At 43.6% G+C, this 15,822-nt stretch overlaps 1 protein-coding gene across 2 annotated transcripts in view; it reads left to right on the plus strand.

Annotated features, from left to right (window-relative positions):
- The first annotated feature begins 607 nt into the window (after positions 1-607).
- Positions 608-15,822, plus strand: part of LOC139371427 (methionyl-tRNA synthetase 1) — a 53,800-nt gene continuing 38,585 nt past the window's right edge. Inside the window, exons 1-4 of one of the 2 annotated variants that reach the window (XM_071111836.1) lie at positions 608-941; positions 8,322-8,412; positions 14,418-14,496; positions 15,532-15,663. In XM_071111836.1, the coding sequence (XP_070967937.1) occupies positions 839-941; positions 8,322-8,412; positions 14,418-14,496; positions 15,532-15,663 (405 nt within the window). In that variant the 5' untranslated portion in view covers positions 608-838. The remainder of the gene's footprint in view (positions 942-8,321; positions 8,413-14,417; positions 14,497-15,531; positions 15,664-15,822) is intronic. The other variant, XM_071111835.1, reaches the window with a different exon arrangement.

A 15,822-nucleotide genomic window follows, 5' to 3' on the forward strand; every position in this document is an offset into this window, starting at 1 on the left:
GCTAGAACAACCTAAAACAAGCAGTTTCTCACCTTTAGGAGGTCGGTGCGGTGTGTGTCATCAATTATTTTGATATTAAAAACGGTGATCCCAAGGGTACACTAGCGAGCGAACGATATCCTCCGAAATGATCGCATCCGCATCCTCCAGTGCCTTGCGATATTTTCAGCATGGTCGCTTTCTCCTCTTGCCTGGCTACACAAACTCATTCAAAACGTCGAACACTACGCCACGCCCACGGACGTCAGTTCCTCCTGTGATAGGGCAGCGGAAGAATTCCGTTTGAGTCGTCAGGCAATTTGTCCTCTGTCACGTGATGCAGCTTTTTAAAAACAACGCTGACATCGAGTTGAGCTTTCGATGGGTATAAAATGTGCACAGTTTCATACAAGACTTGTATCTTCACTCCCTGTGTAGGTTATTATAATATTCATTCTCGTTCAGATGATAAAAAAAGATCTCTCTAGGTTGCGTCAACGTATTTGGCCACCGATTGGTTCAAAATATCCCATGTGATTTTGCATGAACCAATCATATTTTGTGTAAGGAGCGCGTCAGTTTGTTGTAGCGTCGCTTCAATACGCACTGATGGGAATTGTGGTCCTTCATAGTCTGACTTTACAGGTTTAACACATGTCTTGATAAACTCCAAAAAACTTCAATGTGCGCCATTTGCAAAAAAAGTGCAACTGAACCCTGGTTGCATCAGCGCGTTGAGTAGCACTTACCGGCGGAGTTACATGCTGTTAGATATTTACATTTTATTGTAATTTCCAGTACTTTATCAAGTTATATCTAGGTATTTCAGTCCACAAGCAGTTGAATTAGAGGCAGCTAGATGAAACTATTCGTGAGTGACGGAAATCCGCACTGTGTTAAAGTGATAGCAGTGCTCGAATTTACGGGAGTCAAATGTGACGTTAAACATGTCAACCACGAAGGTAAGAGAATAACGTTAGCTAGACGTGCTAGCTGCTAGGTTGCCTGCTAACTGGCTAACACATGGTGTGTCAGATCATTGATACCTTTACATGTCCCGTTGGTACTAACTAACCACTAGGCTGGTTAGTTATAGCAGATTTGTTTTTCTCGTAAAGAGGAGCCATTCATTTCATGGAGCCTGGCCATCAGGTTTGACACTGCCAGATCAGATCCGTCTACTCCACTACTGTTGTCAAGGTTGGTTGAATCTCAGAATAGAAGATCAGTATTCGGGATTGAAGGGTAATGACACATTCACCCAAGTACCATCAGTGAGTCACAGAGCTGGCAAACAAGATCACATCCACTGCCCACACACACATTAATTAATTAATTGACCAATTTTACCTGTGACAGCTGAGAACTGACCAGAAAAGGCTACAGCTAGGTCTATTGCCATGGTTGTGTTGTTCCAACAATATACAGTAGTGCTGTATGCCTCTTTCCCACCAGGTGAACACAATGTAGAGACAGTCCTCTGCATATTTAGTCTACTGGCTTTACATTGTTTACATGGCGTGCAGTCACTGAAAAAATAACACAGACAGTTAGACGTTAGGTTTCTTAACACTAAAACCGTTAACGGCCACTGACGCTTTGATTTAGTTGGAAAAATAACAACGTCCTGTTTTTTTCCTGATATTTCCTAAATGTTTGTACTTTATACTGCTCATTTTGTCAAAGTTTTGAAATCACAAACAGAAAAGTATATAGAGCTTTTTTTTTTACCTGTTTTTTAAATTTATTTTATTTTTTAACTTATACCCAACTTAACCCCCAAGGCAATCTACTGTAGGACATTGGTACCCAGCCAGGCGCTAATGTGACTCTCTCTCCTCACTGAATACTTCACAATTGAATTTGAATTAGGCCTAACTGAAAGAAAAGGAGGGTGAAGAGGTTGATTTTAATTTCCAGAGACAATAATGACTTTTATTATGCCTATCTATCAGCAGTAAATAATTAGTGCCTTGAGGGTTAATTACCATTCTCTTTTTTACGTTTTACTTTGGAAAAAGAAACGGCTTAGGAAGGTTTTTATTTACTATAACCTTTTTACTAATCACATTGATCGGAAGGGAAATTAATGCATGTTTCAGTCAGACTTTATAATCCTGCGAGACATATCCTCTATCCAGTGAGGTCAACGATTCCTGCCCACTGAAGGAATGGGCGATGAATTAACTTTGCACAATCAATCTAATTTAAAGGAGGTCTAACAGAAAGTGAGGACGAAGAAGTTGATTTAATTCAGAACAACAATAGTGTCATGAGGCGTTTGTGTTATTCCTATTGATTGGCGCTCATGTTAATAATTTGACCGGGTTGATACCGTTTTTACTTTGTAAAAAGAAGCTGTTACGAAGACTGTTTTACTTACTGTAACTCTGTCATAAATCCAATGTAAGGGGATTGGAAACATGCTGTGTGTTGCAGTCGGCCTTTTAGAATAATACAAAACATATCCCTGACTCTATCCAAGTTGATGAGCGGGAAAGGATGAGGATCAGCATGACTGGACAGTACGGATATTCTTGGGAAAAACGTTACATTTGGAAAACAGGACAGGACAAAACAGGACAGGACTAAACAGGACAGGACAAAACAGGACAGGACTAAACAGGACAGGACAGGACTAAACAGGACAGGACTAAACAGGACAGGACTAAACAGGACAGGACAGGACAAAACAGGACAGGACTAAACAGGACAGGACAGGACAAAACAGGACAGGACTAAACAGGACAGGACAAAACAGGACAGACAAAACCGGTCAGGCCATGCATTCAGCACATAACCAGTCACGAGGCAGCTTTTGCTCTGGCTACGAAGCAAAAAACGAGTAACATAGTAAACGTAAAATTAAAATATGCTATTTAATTATGGAAGTTATCATGTACAATTGTTGATGTACTGTTGTTTTTGTTTAGGAATACATCAAATCATTTCACCTGTGACCTGGCTGGTTATACACTGCTCAAAAAAATAAAGGGAACACTTAAACAACACAATGTAACTCCAAGTCAATCACACTTCTGTGAAATCAAACTGTCCACTTAGGAAGCAACACTGATTGACAATACATTTCACATGCTGTTGTGCAAATGGAATAGACAACAGGTGGAAATTATAGGCAATTAGCAAGACACCCCCAATAAAGGAGTGGTTCTGCAGGTGGTGACCACAGACCACTTCTCAGTTCCTATGCTTCCTGGCTGATGTTTTGGTCACCTTTGAATGCTGGCGGTGCTTTCACTCTAGTGGTAGCATGAGACGGAGTCTACAACCCACACAAGTGGCTCAGGTAGTGCAGCTCATCCAGGATGGCACATCAATGCGAACTGTGGCAAGAAGGTTTGCTGTGTCTGTCAGCTTAGTGTCCAGAGCAAGGAGGCGCTACCAGGAGAAAGGCCAGTACATCAGGAGACGTGGAGGAGGCCGTAGGAGGGCAACAACCCAGCAGCAGGACCGCTACCTCCGCCTTTGTGCAAGGAGGAGCACTGCCAGAGCCCTGCAAAATGACCTCCAGCAGGCCACAAATGTGCATGTGTCTGCTCAAACGGTCAGAAACAGACTCCATGAGGGTGGTATGAGGGCCCGACGTCCACGGTACAGCCCAACACCGTGCAGGACGTTTGGCATTTGCCAGAGAACACCAAGATTGGCAAATTCGCCACTGGCGCCCTGTGCTCTTCACAGATGAAAGCAGGTTCACACTGAGCACATGTGAAAGACGTGACAGTCTGGAGACGCCGTGGAGAACGTTCTGCTGCCTTCAACATCCTCCAGCATGACCGGTTTGGCGGTGGGTCAGTCATGGTGTGGGGTGGCATTTCTTTGGGGGGCCGCACAGCCGTCCATGTGCTCGCGAGTGGTAGCCTGACTACCATTAGGTACCGAGATGAGATCCTCAGACCCCTTGGTTCCTCCTAATACAAGACAATGCTAGACCTCATGTGGCTGGAGTGTGTCAGCAGTTCCTGCAAGAGGAAGGCATTGATGCTATGGACTGGCCTGCCCGTTCCCCAGACCTGAATCCAATTGAGCACATCTGGGACATCATGTCTCGCTCCATCCACCAACGCCACGTTGCACCACAGACTGTCCAGGAGTTGGCAGATGCTTTAGTCTAGCTCTGGGAGGAGACCCCTCGGGAGACCATCCGCCACCTCATCAGGAGCATGCCCAGGCGTTGTAGGGAGGTCATACAGGCACGTGGAGGCCACACACACTACTGAGCCTCATTTTGACTTGTTTTAAGGACATTACATTAAAGTTGGATCAGCCTGTAGTGTGGTTTTCCACTTTAATTTTGAGTGTGACTCTAAATCCAGACCTCCATGGGTTGATACATTTGATTTCCATTGAGAATTTTTGTGTGATTTTGTTGTCAGCACATTCAACTATGTAAAGAAAAAAGTATTTAATAAGAATATTTCATTTATTCAGATCTAGGATGTGTTATTTTAGTGTTCCCTTTATTTTTTTGAACAGTGTACTATTATATTATTAGTTTGTCAAAAGAAGCTGTAACTGGACTTACTAATCAACTCTCCAAATTAAAGTTGATCACATGGATTTCACTGTAATGTTTTTATTGTAAGGGGAAAGAAAAAAGGCAATAGACTTGGTAGAATTATACAAAACATTTGCAGATGCAAAGTTTGGTAACATAATGACAGAACAAACCATCATTTGGTAACAGAATGACAGAACAAACCATCATTTGGTAACAGAATGACAGAGCGAACCATCATTTGGTAACAGAATGACAGAACAAACCATCATTTGGTAACAGAATGACAGAACAAACCATCATTTGGTAACAGAATGACAGAACAAACCATCATTTGGTAACAGAATGACAGAACCAACCATCATTTGGTAACAGAATGACAGAACCAACCATCATTTGGTAACAGAATGACAGAACAAACCATCATTTGGTAACAGAATGACAGAACAAACCATCATTTGGTAACAGAATGACAGAACAAACCATCATTTGGTAACAGAATGACAGAACAAACCATCATTTGGTAACAGAATGACAGAACAAACCATCATTTGGTAACAGAATGACAGAACGAACCATCATTTGGTAACAGAATGACAGAACGAACCATCATTTGGTAACAGAATGACAGAACGAACCATCATTTGGTAACAGAATGACAGAACAAACCATCATTTGGTAACAGAATGACAGAACAAACCATCATTTGGTAACAGAATGACAGAACAAACCATCATTTGGTAACAGAATGACAGAACAAACCATCATTTGGTAACAGAATGACAGAACAAACCATCATTTGGTAACAGAATGACAGAACAAACCATCATTTGGTAACAGAATGACAGAACAAACCATCATTTGGTAACAGAATGACAGAACCATCATTTGGTAACAGAATGACAGAACCAACCATCATTTGGTAACAGAATGACAGAACCAACCATCATTTGGTAACAGAATGACAGAACCAACCATCATTTGGTAACAGAATGACAGAACCAACCATCATTTGGTAACAGAATGACAGAACCAACCATCATTTGGTAACAGAATGACAGAACCAACCATCATTTGGTAACAGAATGACAGAACAAACCATCATTTGGTAACAGAATGACAGAACGAACCATCATTTGGTAACAGAATGACAGAGCGAACCATCATTTGGTAACAGAATGACAGAACGAACCATCATTTGGTAACAGAATGACAGAACGAACCATCATTTGGTAACAGAATGACAGAACGAACCATCATTTGGTAACAGAATGACAGAGCGAACCATCATTTGGTAACAGAATGACAGAACGAACCATCATTTGGTAACAGAATGACAGAACCAACCATCATTTGGTAACAGAATGACAGAACCAACATTTGGTAACAGAATGACAGAACCAACCATCATTTGGTAACAGAATGACAGAACCAACCATCATTTGGTAACAGAATGACAGAACAAACCATCATTTGGTAACAGAATGACAGAACAAACCATCATTTGGTAACAGAATGACAGAACCAACCATCATTTGGTAACAGAATGACAGAACCAACCATCATTTGGTAACAGAATGACAGAACCAACCATCATTTGGTAACAGAATGACAGAACAAACCATCATTTGGTAACAGAATGACAGAACAAACCATCATTTGGTAACAGAATGACAGAACCAACCATCATTTGGTAACAGAATGACAGAACAAACCATCATTTGGTAACAGAATGACAGAACCAACCATCATTTGGTAACAGAATGACAGAACCAACCATCATTTGGTAACAGAATGACAGAACCAACCATCATTTGGTAACAGAATGACAGAACCAACCATCATTTGGTAACAGAATGACAGAACAAACCATCATTTGGTAACAGAATGACAGAACAAACCATCATTTGGTAACAGAATGACAGAACAAACCATCATTTGGTAACAGAATGACAGAACAAACCATCATTTGGTAACAGAATGACAGAACGAACCATCATTTGGTAACAGAATGACAGAGCGAACCATCATTTGGTAACAGAATGACAGAACGAACCATCATTTGGTAACAGAATGACAGAACGAACCATCATTTGGTAACAGAATGACAGAACGAACCATCATTTGGTAACAGAATGACAGAACGAACCATCATTTGGTAACAGAATGACAGAGCGAACCATCATTTGGTAACAGAATGACAGAACGAACCATCATTTGGTAACAGAATGACAGAACCAACCATCATTTGGTAACAGAATGACAGAACAAACCATCATTTGGTAACAGAATGACAGAACAAACCATCATTTGGTAACAGAATGACAGAGCGAACCATCTTTCTGTTACCAAACTTTGCAGCTGCATTGTTCTTCAAATTTGTTGTTTTTGTAAAACAAATCAGTGGAAATTGTTCAAAGTAGTCCTTGTGTATAGAGTTGTATGGTTTGTTTAACTCATTGGTTATTGTTTGACATACATTTTAAAGTGAAAAAGTCTCAGCATCATTCTGTTTTCGTGGAAATGCCCTTATGTCATAACTACCAAGCCAGCAGTACACAACAAGGTTATCATGTGTATTCCCCAAAGCAGAAGGTGTTGGAGATACATCTCTGTGGTCCTAACGCTGCAATCATAATACCTGCTCTCTCTGTCTCTGTCTCTCTCTGAAGCTTCTCCATGATTGAGCTGTTCCATGAGCTGATTGTTTTGTTCAGCTTGTGGCTGAACTGTCCAGCTATGTGATCTGATCCTCCTGAGCTCTGCTGTGATGATATAGACTGACAGGGCTCTCTGTCATACAGTCCAGCCTGTCCACTCTAACATCTTTCACTGTCAACTGTTCAATCACATAGGGAGAATCTCAATTGAACCTTTATTTAACGAGGCAAGTCAGTTAAGAACTAATTCTTATTTGCAATGACGGCCTAGGAACAGTGGGTTAACTGGTCTAGGAACAGTGGGTTAAATGCCTTGTTCAGGGGCAGAATGACATATTTTTACCTTGTCAGCTCGGGGATTCGATCTAGCAACCTTTCGGTTACTGGCCCAACGCTCTGACCACTAGACTACCTGCCTCCCCTGATTGCATTCTCCTCGCGTCCTATATCTTCGCCGCCTCCTCAAAACCCATTGGACGAGAAAGCCAGAGGTCCCTCCCCTCTGACCTCCTCATAAATTAGTTTTGAGAAGGAGTCGAGGAGAGAGGACGCGAGGAGAATGCAACCGAGATTCTCCCATAGACAGACAGACAGACAACACACAGTGACAGAAAGGACAAACTGGGCCTTGGCCAGACAAGGATGTCTAGTTCTCTCTCTCTCTCTCTCTCTCTAGTCCTCTGTCTATCCAGGCAGCCCTAACAGACACATTAAGCCATATTGCCAATCCTCCTCGGTCTTACCCATCCATAGACCGTGTAACAACGGGTCTTATCGGATTGAGTTCTGATTAGTTTTCGGATTAAAATGAATTCGAAGAATTGATGATGACGATTGAATCTGTGACCAATGATCCCTTTAAACCTTTAAGATCCACTTTAGCCCTCCAAAGGACATTTCTTTGTGATACGTTTCGGGGCGGGGGGGACACGACTCCATTACTGTGTAATAACAGACTTTACTACTAGGTTTAAGGGCAACTTCATGAAAACGTGGTTGATAGCGAATATGTTGGTTGAGTTGTTAACTCTTACCTGTATTTTGATGGTGAGGTGAGGTGAGTCTTCCCCTTTTACTATGTAAAGTGTTTTGGGTGTATAGAAAAGTACAATCTATTATTATTAATGAACTGTAGGCTAATGGGTCGTATGTTGTGTTTACAGAGCGAGTGGTGCCCTACCTCAGCCGTCCAGCCCTGCCTGCCCTGCTCCTCCCCAGTGGAACACACCTCTTCAGCCCCAACTCCATCTGCCAGTCAGTACCCCTGCTCTACCATCTATACTAACATACTATATCATTCCTCCATTATATAGACATTTCTGCCAGTCAGTACCCCTGCTCTACCATCTATACTAACATACTATATCATTCCTCCATTATATAGACATTTCTGCCAGTTAGTACCCCTGCTCTACCATCTATACTAACATACTATATCATTCCTCCATTATATAGACATTCACACCTTTACTCTCTAGGAAGTCCTAAAGATCGGAAGGGGTATGATCAAATCTAATCTAATGTTATTTGTCACGTGCCGAATACAACAGGTGTAGTAGACCTTACAGTGAAATGCTGAATACAACAGGTGTAGTGTAGACCTTACAGTGAAATGCTGAATACAACAGGTGTAGTAGACCTTACTGTGAAATGCTGACTACAACAGGTGTAGTAGACCTTACAGTGAAATGCTGAATACAACAGGTGTAGTGTAGACCTTACAGTGAAATGCTGAATACAACAGGTGTTGTAGACCTTACTGTGAAATGCTGAATACAACAGGTGTTGTAGACCTTACAGTGAAATGCTGAATACAACAGGTGTTGTAGACCTTACAGTGAAATGCTGAATACAACAGGTGTAGTAGACCTTACTGTGAAATGCTGACTACAACAGGTCTAGTGTAGACCTTACAGTGAAATGCTGAATACAACAGGTGTAGTAGACCTTACAGTGAAATGCTGAATACAACAGGTGTAGTAGACCTTACAGTGAAATGCTGAATACAACAGGTGTAGTAGAACTTACAGTGAAATGCTGAATACAACAGGTGTAGTGTAGACCTTACAGTGAAATGCAGACTACAACAGGTGTAGTGTAGACCTTACTGTGAAATGCAGACTACAACAGGTGTAGTAGACCTTACCGTGAAATGCTGAATACAACAGGTGTAGTAGACCTTACCGTGAAATGCTTACTGACAAGCCCTTAACCAACAGTGCAGTTCAAGAAATAAAGAGTTAATGTGGAGTCTATATACAGGGGGTACCGGTACCGAGTCAATGTGGAGGCTATATACAGGGGGTACCGGTACCGAGTCAATGTGGAGACTATATACAGGGGGTACCGGTACCGAGTCAATGTGGAGTCTATATACAGGGGGTACCGGTACCGAGTCAATGTGGAGTCTATATACAGGGGGTACCGGTACCGAGTCAATGTGGAGTCTATATACAGGGGGTACCGGTACCGAGTCAATGTGGAGGCTATATACAGGGGGTACCGGTACCGAGTCAATGTGGAGACTATATACAGGGGGTACCGGTACCGAGTCAATGTGGAGTCTATATACAGGGGGTACCGGTACCGAGTCAATGTGGAGTCTATATACAGGGGGTACCGGTACCGAGTCAATGTGGAGTCTATATACAGGGGGTACCGGTACCGAGTCAATGTGGAGTCTATATACAGGGGGTACCGGTACCGAGTCAATGTGGAGGCTATATACAGGGGGTACCAGTACCGAGTCAATGTGGAGACTATATACAGGGGGTACCGGTACCGAGTCAATGTGGAGACTATATGCAGGGGGTACCGGTACCGAGTCAATGTGGAGACTATATACAGGGGGTACCGGTACAGAGTCAATGTGGAGACTATATACAGGGGGTACCGGTACCGAGTCAATGTGGAGACTATATACAGGGGGTACCGGTACCGAGTCAATGTGGAGACTATATACAGGGGGTACCGGTACAGAGTCAATGTGGAGACTATATACAGGGGGTACCGGTACCGAGTCAATGTGGAGACTATATACAGGGGGTACCGGTACAGAGTCAATGTGGAGACTATATACAGGGGGTACCGGTACCGAGTCAATGTGGAGACTATATACAGGGTGTACTGGTACAGAGTCAATGTGGAGGCTGTATACAGGGGGTACCGGTACCGAGTCAATGTGGAGACTATATACAGGGGGTACCGGTACCGAGTCAATGTGGAGGCTATATACAGGGGGTACCAGTACAGAGTCAATGTGGAGACTATATACAGGGGGTACCGGTACAGAGTCAATGTGGAGGCTATATACAGGGGGTACCAGTACAGAGTCAATGTGGAGGCTATATTACAGGGGGTACCGGTACCGAGTCAATGTGGAGGCTATATACAGGGGGTACCGGTACCGAGTCAATGTGCGGGGAGTACAGGTTAGTGGAGGTCATTTTTACACGTAGGTATGGGTAAAGTGACGAGGCATAGATAATAAACAGCGAGTAGCAGCAGTGCAAAATGTAAAAAAATGGGGGGGGTCAATATAAATTGCCCAGGTGGCCATTTTGATTAGTTGTTCAGCAGTATGGCATTATAGCATGGGGGTGGAAGCTGTTAAGGAGCTTTTTGGACCTAGACTTGGCACTACGGTACCACTTGCTGTGCGGTAGCAGAGAGAACAGTCTATGACTTGGGTGACTGGAGTCTTTTGGACCTAGACTTGGCACTACGGTACCACTTGCTGTGCGGTAGCAGAGTGAACAGTCTATGACTTGGGTGACTAGAGTCTTTTGGGCTTTCCTCTGACACCGCCTGGTATATACAGTAGGTCCTGGATGGCAGGAGGTTTGGCCCCCGGTGATGTACTGGGCCGTTCCCACTACCCTCTGTAGCGCCTTACAGTCGGAGGCCGAGCAGTTGCCACACCAGGCTGTGATGCAACCGGTCAGGATGCTGTCGATGCTGTCGATTGTGCAGCTGTAGAACTTTTTGAGGATCTGGGGACCCATGTAAAATCTTTTCAGTCTCCCGAGGGGGAAAGGCGTTGTTGTACCCTCTTCACGACTTTCTATGCTTGGACCATGATATTTTCTTGGTGATGTGGACACCAAGGAATTTGAAACTCTTGACCCTCTCCACTACAGCCCTGTCGATGATAATGGGGGCCTGTTCGGCCCTCCTTTTCCTGTAGTCCGCGATTATCTCCTTTTGTCTTGCTCACGTTGAGGGAGAGGTTGTTGTCCTGGCACCACACGGCCAGGTCTCTGACCTCCTTCCTGTAGGCTGTCTCATCGTTGTTGGTGATCAGGCCTACCACCGTTTTGTCGTAAGGAAACTTAACGATGGTGTTGGAGTCGTGCTTGGCCACGCAGTCGTGGGTGAACAGGGAGTACAGGAGGGGACTGAGCACACACCCCTGAGGGGCCCCCATGTTGAGGATCAGCATGACAGATGTGTTCTTGCCTACCCTTACCATCTGGGGGTGGCCCGTCAGGATGTCCAGAATTCAGTTGCAGAGGAAGGTTTTTAGTCCCAGGGTCCTTAGCTTAGTGATGCGCTTTGTGGGCATGATGGTGTTGAATGTTGAGCTGTAGTCAATGAACAGCATTCTCACATAGGTGTTCCTTTTGTCCAGATGGGAAAGGGCAGTGTGGAGTGCGATTGAAATTGCGTCATGTGAATTGGAGAGGGTATAGGGTTTCCGGGATGATGGTGTTGATGTGAGCCATGACCAGCCTTTCAAAGCACTTCATGGCTACCGACGTGAGTGCTAAGGGACGGTAATCATTTAGGCAGTGTACCTTCACTTTCTTGGGTACAGGGACTATGGTGGTCTGCTTGAAACGTAGGTATCACAGACTTGGTCAGAGAGAGGTTGAAAATGTCAGTGGAGTCACTTGCCAGTTGTTCCATGCGTGCTTTGAGGACACGTCCTGGTAATCCATCTAGGCCTTGTGAATGTTGACGTGTTTAAATGTCTTGCTCACATCAGCTACAGAGAGCGTGATCACACAGATGTCCGGAACAGCTGGTGCTCTCATGCATGCTTCAGTGTTGCTTGTCTCGAAGCGAGCATAAAAGGCATTTAGCCCGTCTGGTGGGCTCGTGTCACTGGACAGCTTGCGGCTAGGTTTCCCTTTGTAGTCCATAATAGTTTAAGCCCTGCCACATAAGACGAACATCAGAGCCGGTGTAGTAGGATTCAGTCTTAGACCTGTATTGACGCTTTGTCTGTTTGATGGTTCGTCTGAGGGCATAGTAAGATTTCTTATAAGATTCCGGATTAGTGTCCGGCTACTTAAAAGTGGAAGCTCTAGCCTTTAGCTTGGTGCGGAAGTTGCATGTAATCCATGGCTTCTGGTTGGGATATGTACGTACGGTCACTGTGGGGACGACGTCGATGCACTTATTGATGGAGCCGGTGACTGAGGTGGTATACTCTTCAATGCCATTGGATGAATCCCGGAACATATTCCAGTCTGTGCTAGCAATACAGTCCTGTACCGTAGCATCCGTGTCATCTGACCACTTCCGTATTGAGCGAGTCACTGATACTTCCTGCTTTAGTTTTTGCTTGTAAGCAGGAATCGGGAGGATAGAGTTATAGTCAGATGTGTTAAATGGAGGGTGAGGGAGAGCTTTGTACTCATCTCTGTGTGTGGAGTAAAGGTGTTTTTTTCTTCCTCTGGTTGCACATGTAACATGCTGGTAGAAATGAGGTAAAACAGATTTAAGTTTCCCTGCATTAAAGTCCCCGGCCACTAGGAGCGTCGCTTCTGGATGAGCATTTTCTTGTTTGTTTATGGCCTTATAGAGTTGGTTGAGTGAGGTCTTAGTGCCAGCATCGGTTTGTTGTGGTAAATAGACGGCTACGAATAATATAGATGAAAACTGTCTTGGTAGATAGTGTGGTCTACTGCTTATCATGATATACTCTACCTCAGGCGGGCAATACCTCAAAACTTCCTTAATATTAGACATCGCGCACCAGCAGTTATTGACAAATAGACACACACCCATACCCCTCGTCTTAAAAATATATAATAGCTGTTCTGTCCTGCCGATGCACGGAAAAGATATATAAAACCCAGCCAACTGTATAGTATCTGTGTCGTCGTTAACCTCTTACTTCTACCCCCTCCTTTTTCAAACATTCTGTTAAAAATCGCGCAACTTTTCAGCGTCCTGCTACTCATGCCAGGAATATAGTATATGCATATGATTAGTATGTGTGGATAGAAAACACTCTGAAGTTTCTTAAACTGGTTAAATCACGGCTGTGACTATAACAGATCGTGTGTTTCATTGAAAAACGCAAGAAAAACTGCTCTCTGAAAGCTAAAAATAATTTCCATAAGTCACTTTCATGGGTTGTTAAAAGAGGACAAAATTGAATATCGACCTGCATGCAATTCATACAAATTCCACACGATGTCGCCATTGTCGTCATTTTCAATTGAATTTTTTGTTGGAAAATCCAAGTATCTGGCATCCGTTTCTTCCAGTCTCCACCAGGACGCTGTAAATGTGGACAATGGCAGCCATTGATTTGCAGACGAGGACCTATTGAATATACATCGCCCTGTAATCATTTTGATAGATTATAAACGTTTACTAATACCTAAAGTTGGATTACAAAAGGATTTCGAAGTGTTTTGTGAAAGTTTATCGTCAACTTTTTTAATTTTAAAAAATGATGCAGCGTTAAAAAACGATGTTTTTTTCTGAATGACACAGCTTCCATAGAAAGCTATTTTGGGTATATATGGACCGATTTAAACGAAAAAAAGACCCAATAGTGATGTTTATGGGGCATATAGGAGTGCCAAGAAAGAAGCTCGTCAAAGGTAATGAATGTTTTATATTTTATTTCTGCGTTTTGTGCTGCGTCGGATAAGCAGAGTCTTTGTTTACGTCGCATTCAGGCATTTTCAGGTGGTGCATGCTATCAGATAATACCTTCTCATGCTTTCGCCGAAAAGCATTTTAAAAATCTGACTTGTTGGCTAGGTTCACAACGAGTGTAGCTTTAATTCAATACCCTGCTTGTGAATTTTGATCAAGGTTTGAGTTTTAACGAGTACATTTAGCATTTAGCGTAGCGCATTTGCATTTCCAGGTGCCTACTTGAGACATGCGTCTCAAGTAGAATCAAGAAGTTTTAAGCCAACTGATTTAATGCTGTAGCTAGCTGTGTGATTACCTGGTCTGTGTCGTTGTAGAGGTTCCTCAGTCATCCAGTCTTTTCATCCATGTGTCCTTAGGTACCTGATAGAGCTGAATGGACAGGAATCCAGTGATATCGTCAACCAGTGGCTGGAATGGGAAGCTACAGAACTACAGGTAAGAATGTCTGATAAATCGTCAGCCATGATGCGCCCACCCATAGTCACTTCCTGGAAATTATCAGCCACGATGCGCCCATCCATTTTGACTTCCTGGAAATCATCAGCCACGATGCGCCCATCCATTTGACTTCCTGGAAATCGTCAGCCAAGATGCTCTTATCCATAGTGACTTCCTGGAAATCGTCAGCCAAGATGCTCCCATCCATAGTGACTTCCTGGAAATCGTCAGCCAAGATGCTCCCATCCATAGTGACTTCCTGGAAATCGTCAGCCAAGATGCTCCCATCCATAGTGACTTCCTGGAAATCGTCAGCCAAGATGCTCCCATCCATAGTGACTTCCTGGAAATCATCAGCCACGATGCTCCCGTCCGCAGTGACTTCTTGGAAGTGTACAATAAGATGCCATGTATATTAATTGAACAAATCAAATCACGTTCTGTTTTAATCTTTGCAATTGGTGTTCTTTATTTTTATTTTTTATTTTTTACCCCCTTTTTCTCCCCAAATTTTGGTTGTTTTAGTCTTTAACTCCCGTATGGACTCAGGAGAGGTGAAGTTTGAGAGCTGTGTGTCCTCCGTAAACACGACCGTGCCAAGCCACACTGCTTCTTGACACACTGCTCGCTTAACCCGGAAGCACCAATGTCTCTGAGGAAATGCCATACACCTGGCGACCGTGTTGGAGTCGCTAGAGCGCGATGGGACAAGGACATCCCGGACGGCCAAACTCCCCTAAAATGGACAATTTTGCGCCTCCTCATTGGTCTCCTCAAACACTGCGATGCTAAGCCTTAGACCGCTGAGCCACTTCCAGAGGCCCGAACGCTTGTTTTAATTATTATTTTTTTTTTACCTTTATTTAACCAGGCAATTCAGTTAAGAACAAATTCTTATTTTCAATGACGGCCTAGGAACAGTGGGTTAACTTGTTCAGGGGCAAAATGACAGATTTGTACCTTGTCAGCTCGGGGGTTTGAACTTGCCGTTCTGTGTTGTACAGGTGTTAATCAAGTTATTCTTGTCTCCAGCCTGCAGTGATGCAGGCCCTTCACATGGTGGTGCTGCAGGGAAAAGGAGCAGAAACCCCCAGGGTTCTACAGGGACCTCTTAGCTACCTGGACCAGAGTCTGAGCCAGAGGACCACGCTGTTCCTCACTGCTGTACGACAACACACACACACACACACACATTCACAACATACACACACACACCTTCACAACTCAACACACATACCTTCACAACTCAACACACACACCTTCACAACTCAACACACACCGTTAAATCTGACTGGGAAACGCACATGAATGTGAAATATAATG

This window comes from Oncorhynchus clarkii, chromosome 17 (assembly GCF_045791955.1).
Source record: "Oncorhynchus clarkii lewisi isolate Uvic-CL-2024 chromosome 17, UVic_Ocla_1.0, whole genome shotgun sequence".
NCBI lineage: Eukaryota > Metazoa > Chordata > Actinopteri > Salmoniformes > Salmonidae > Oncorhynchus > Oncorhynchus clarkii.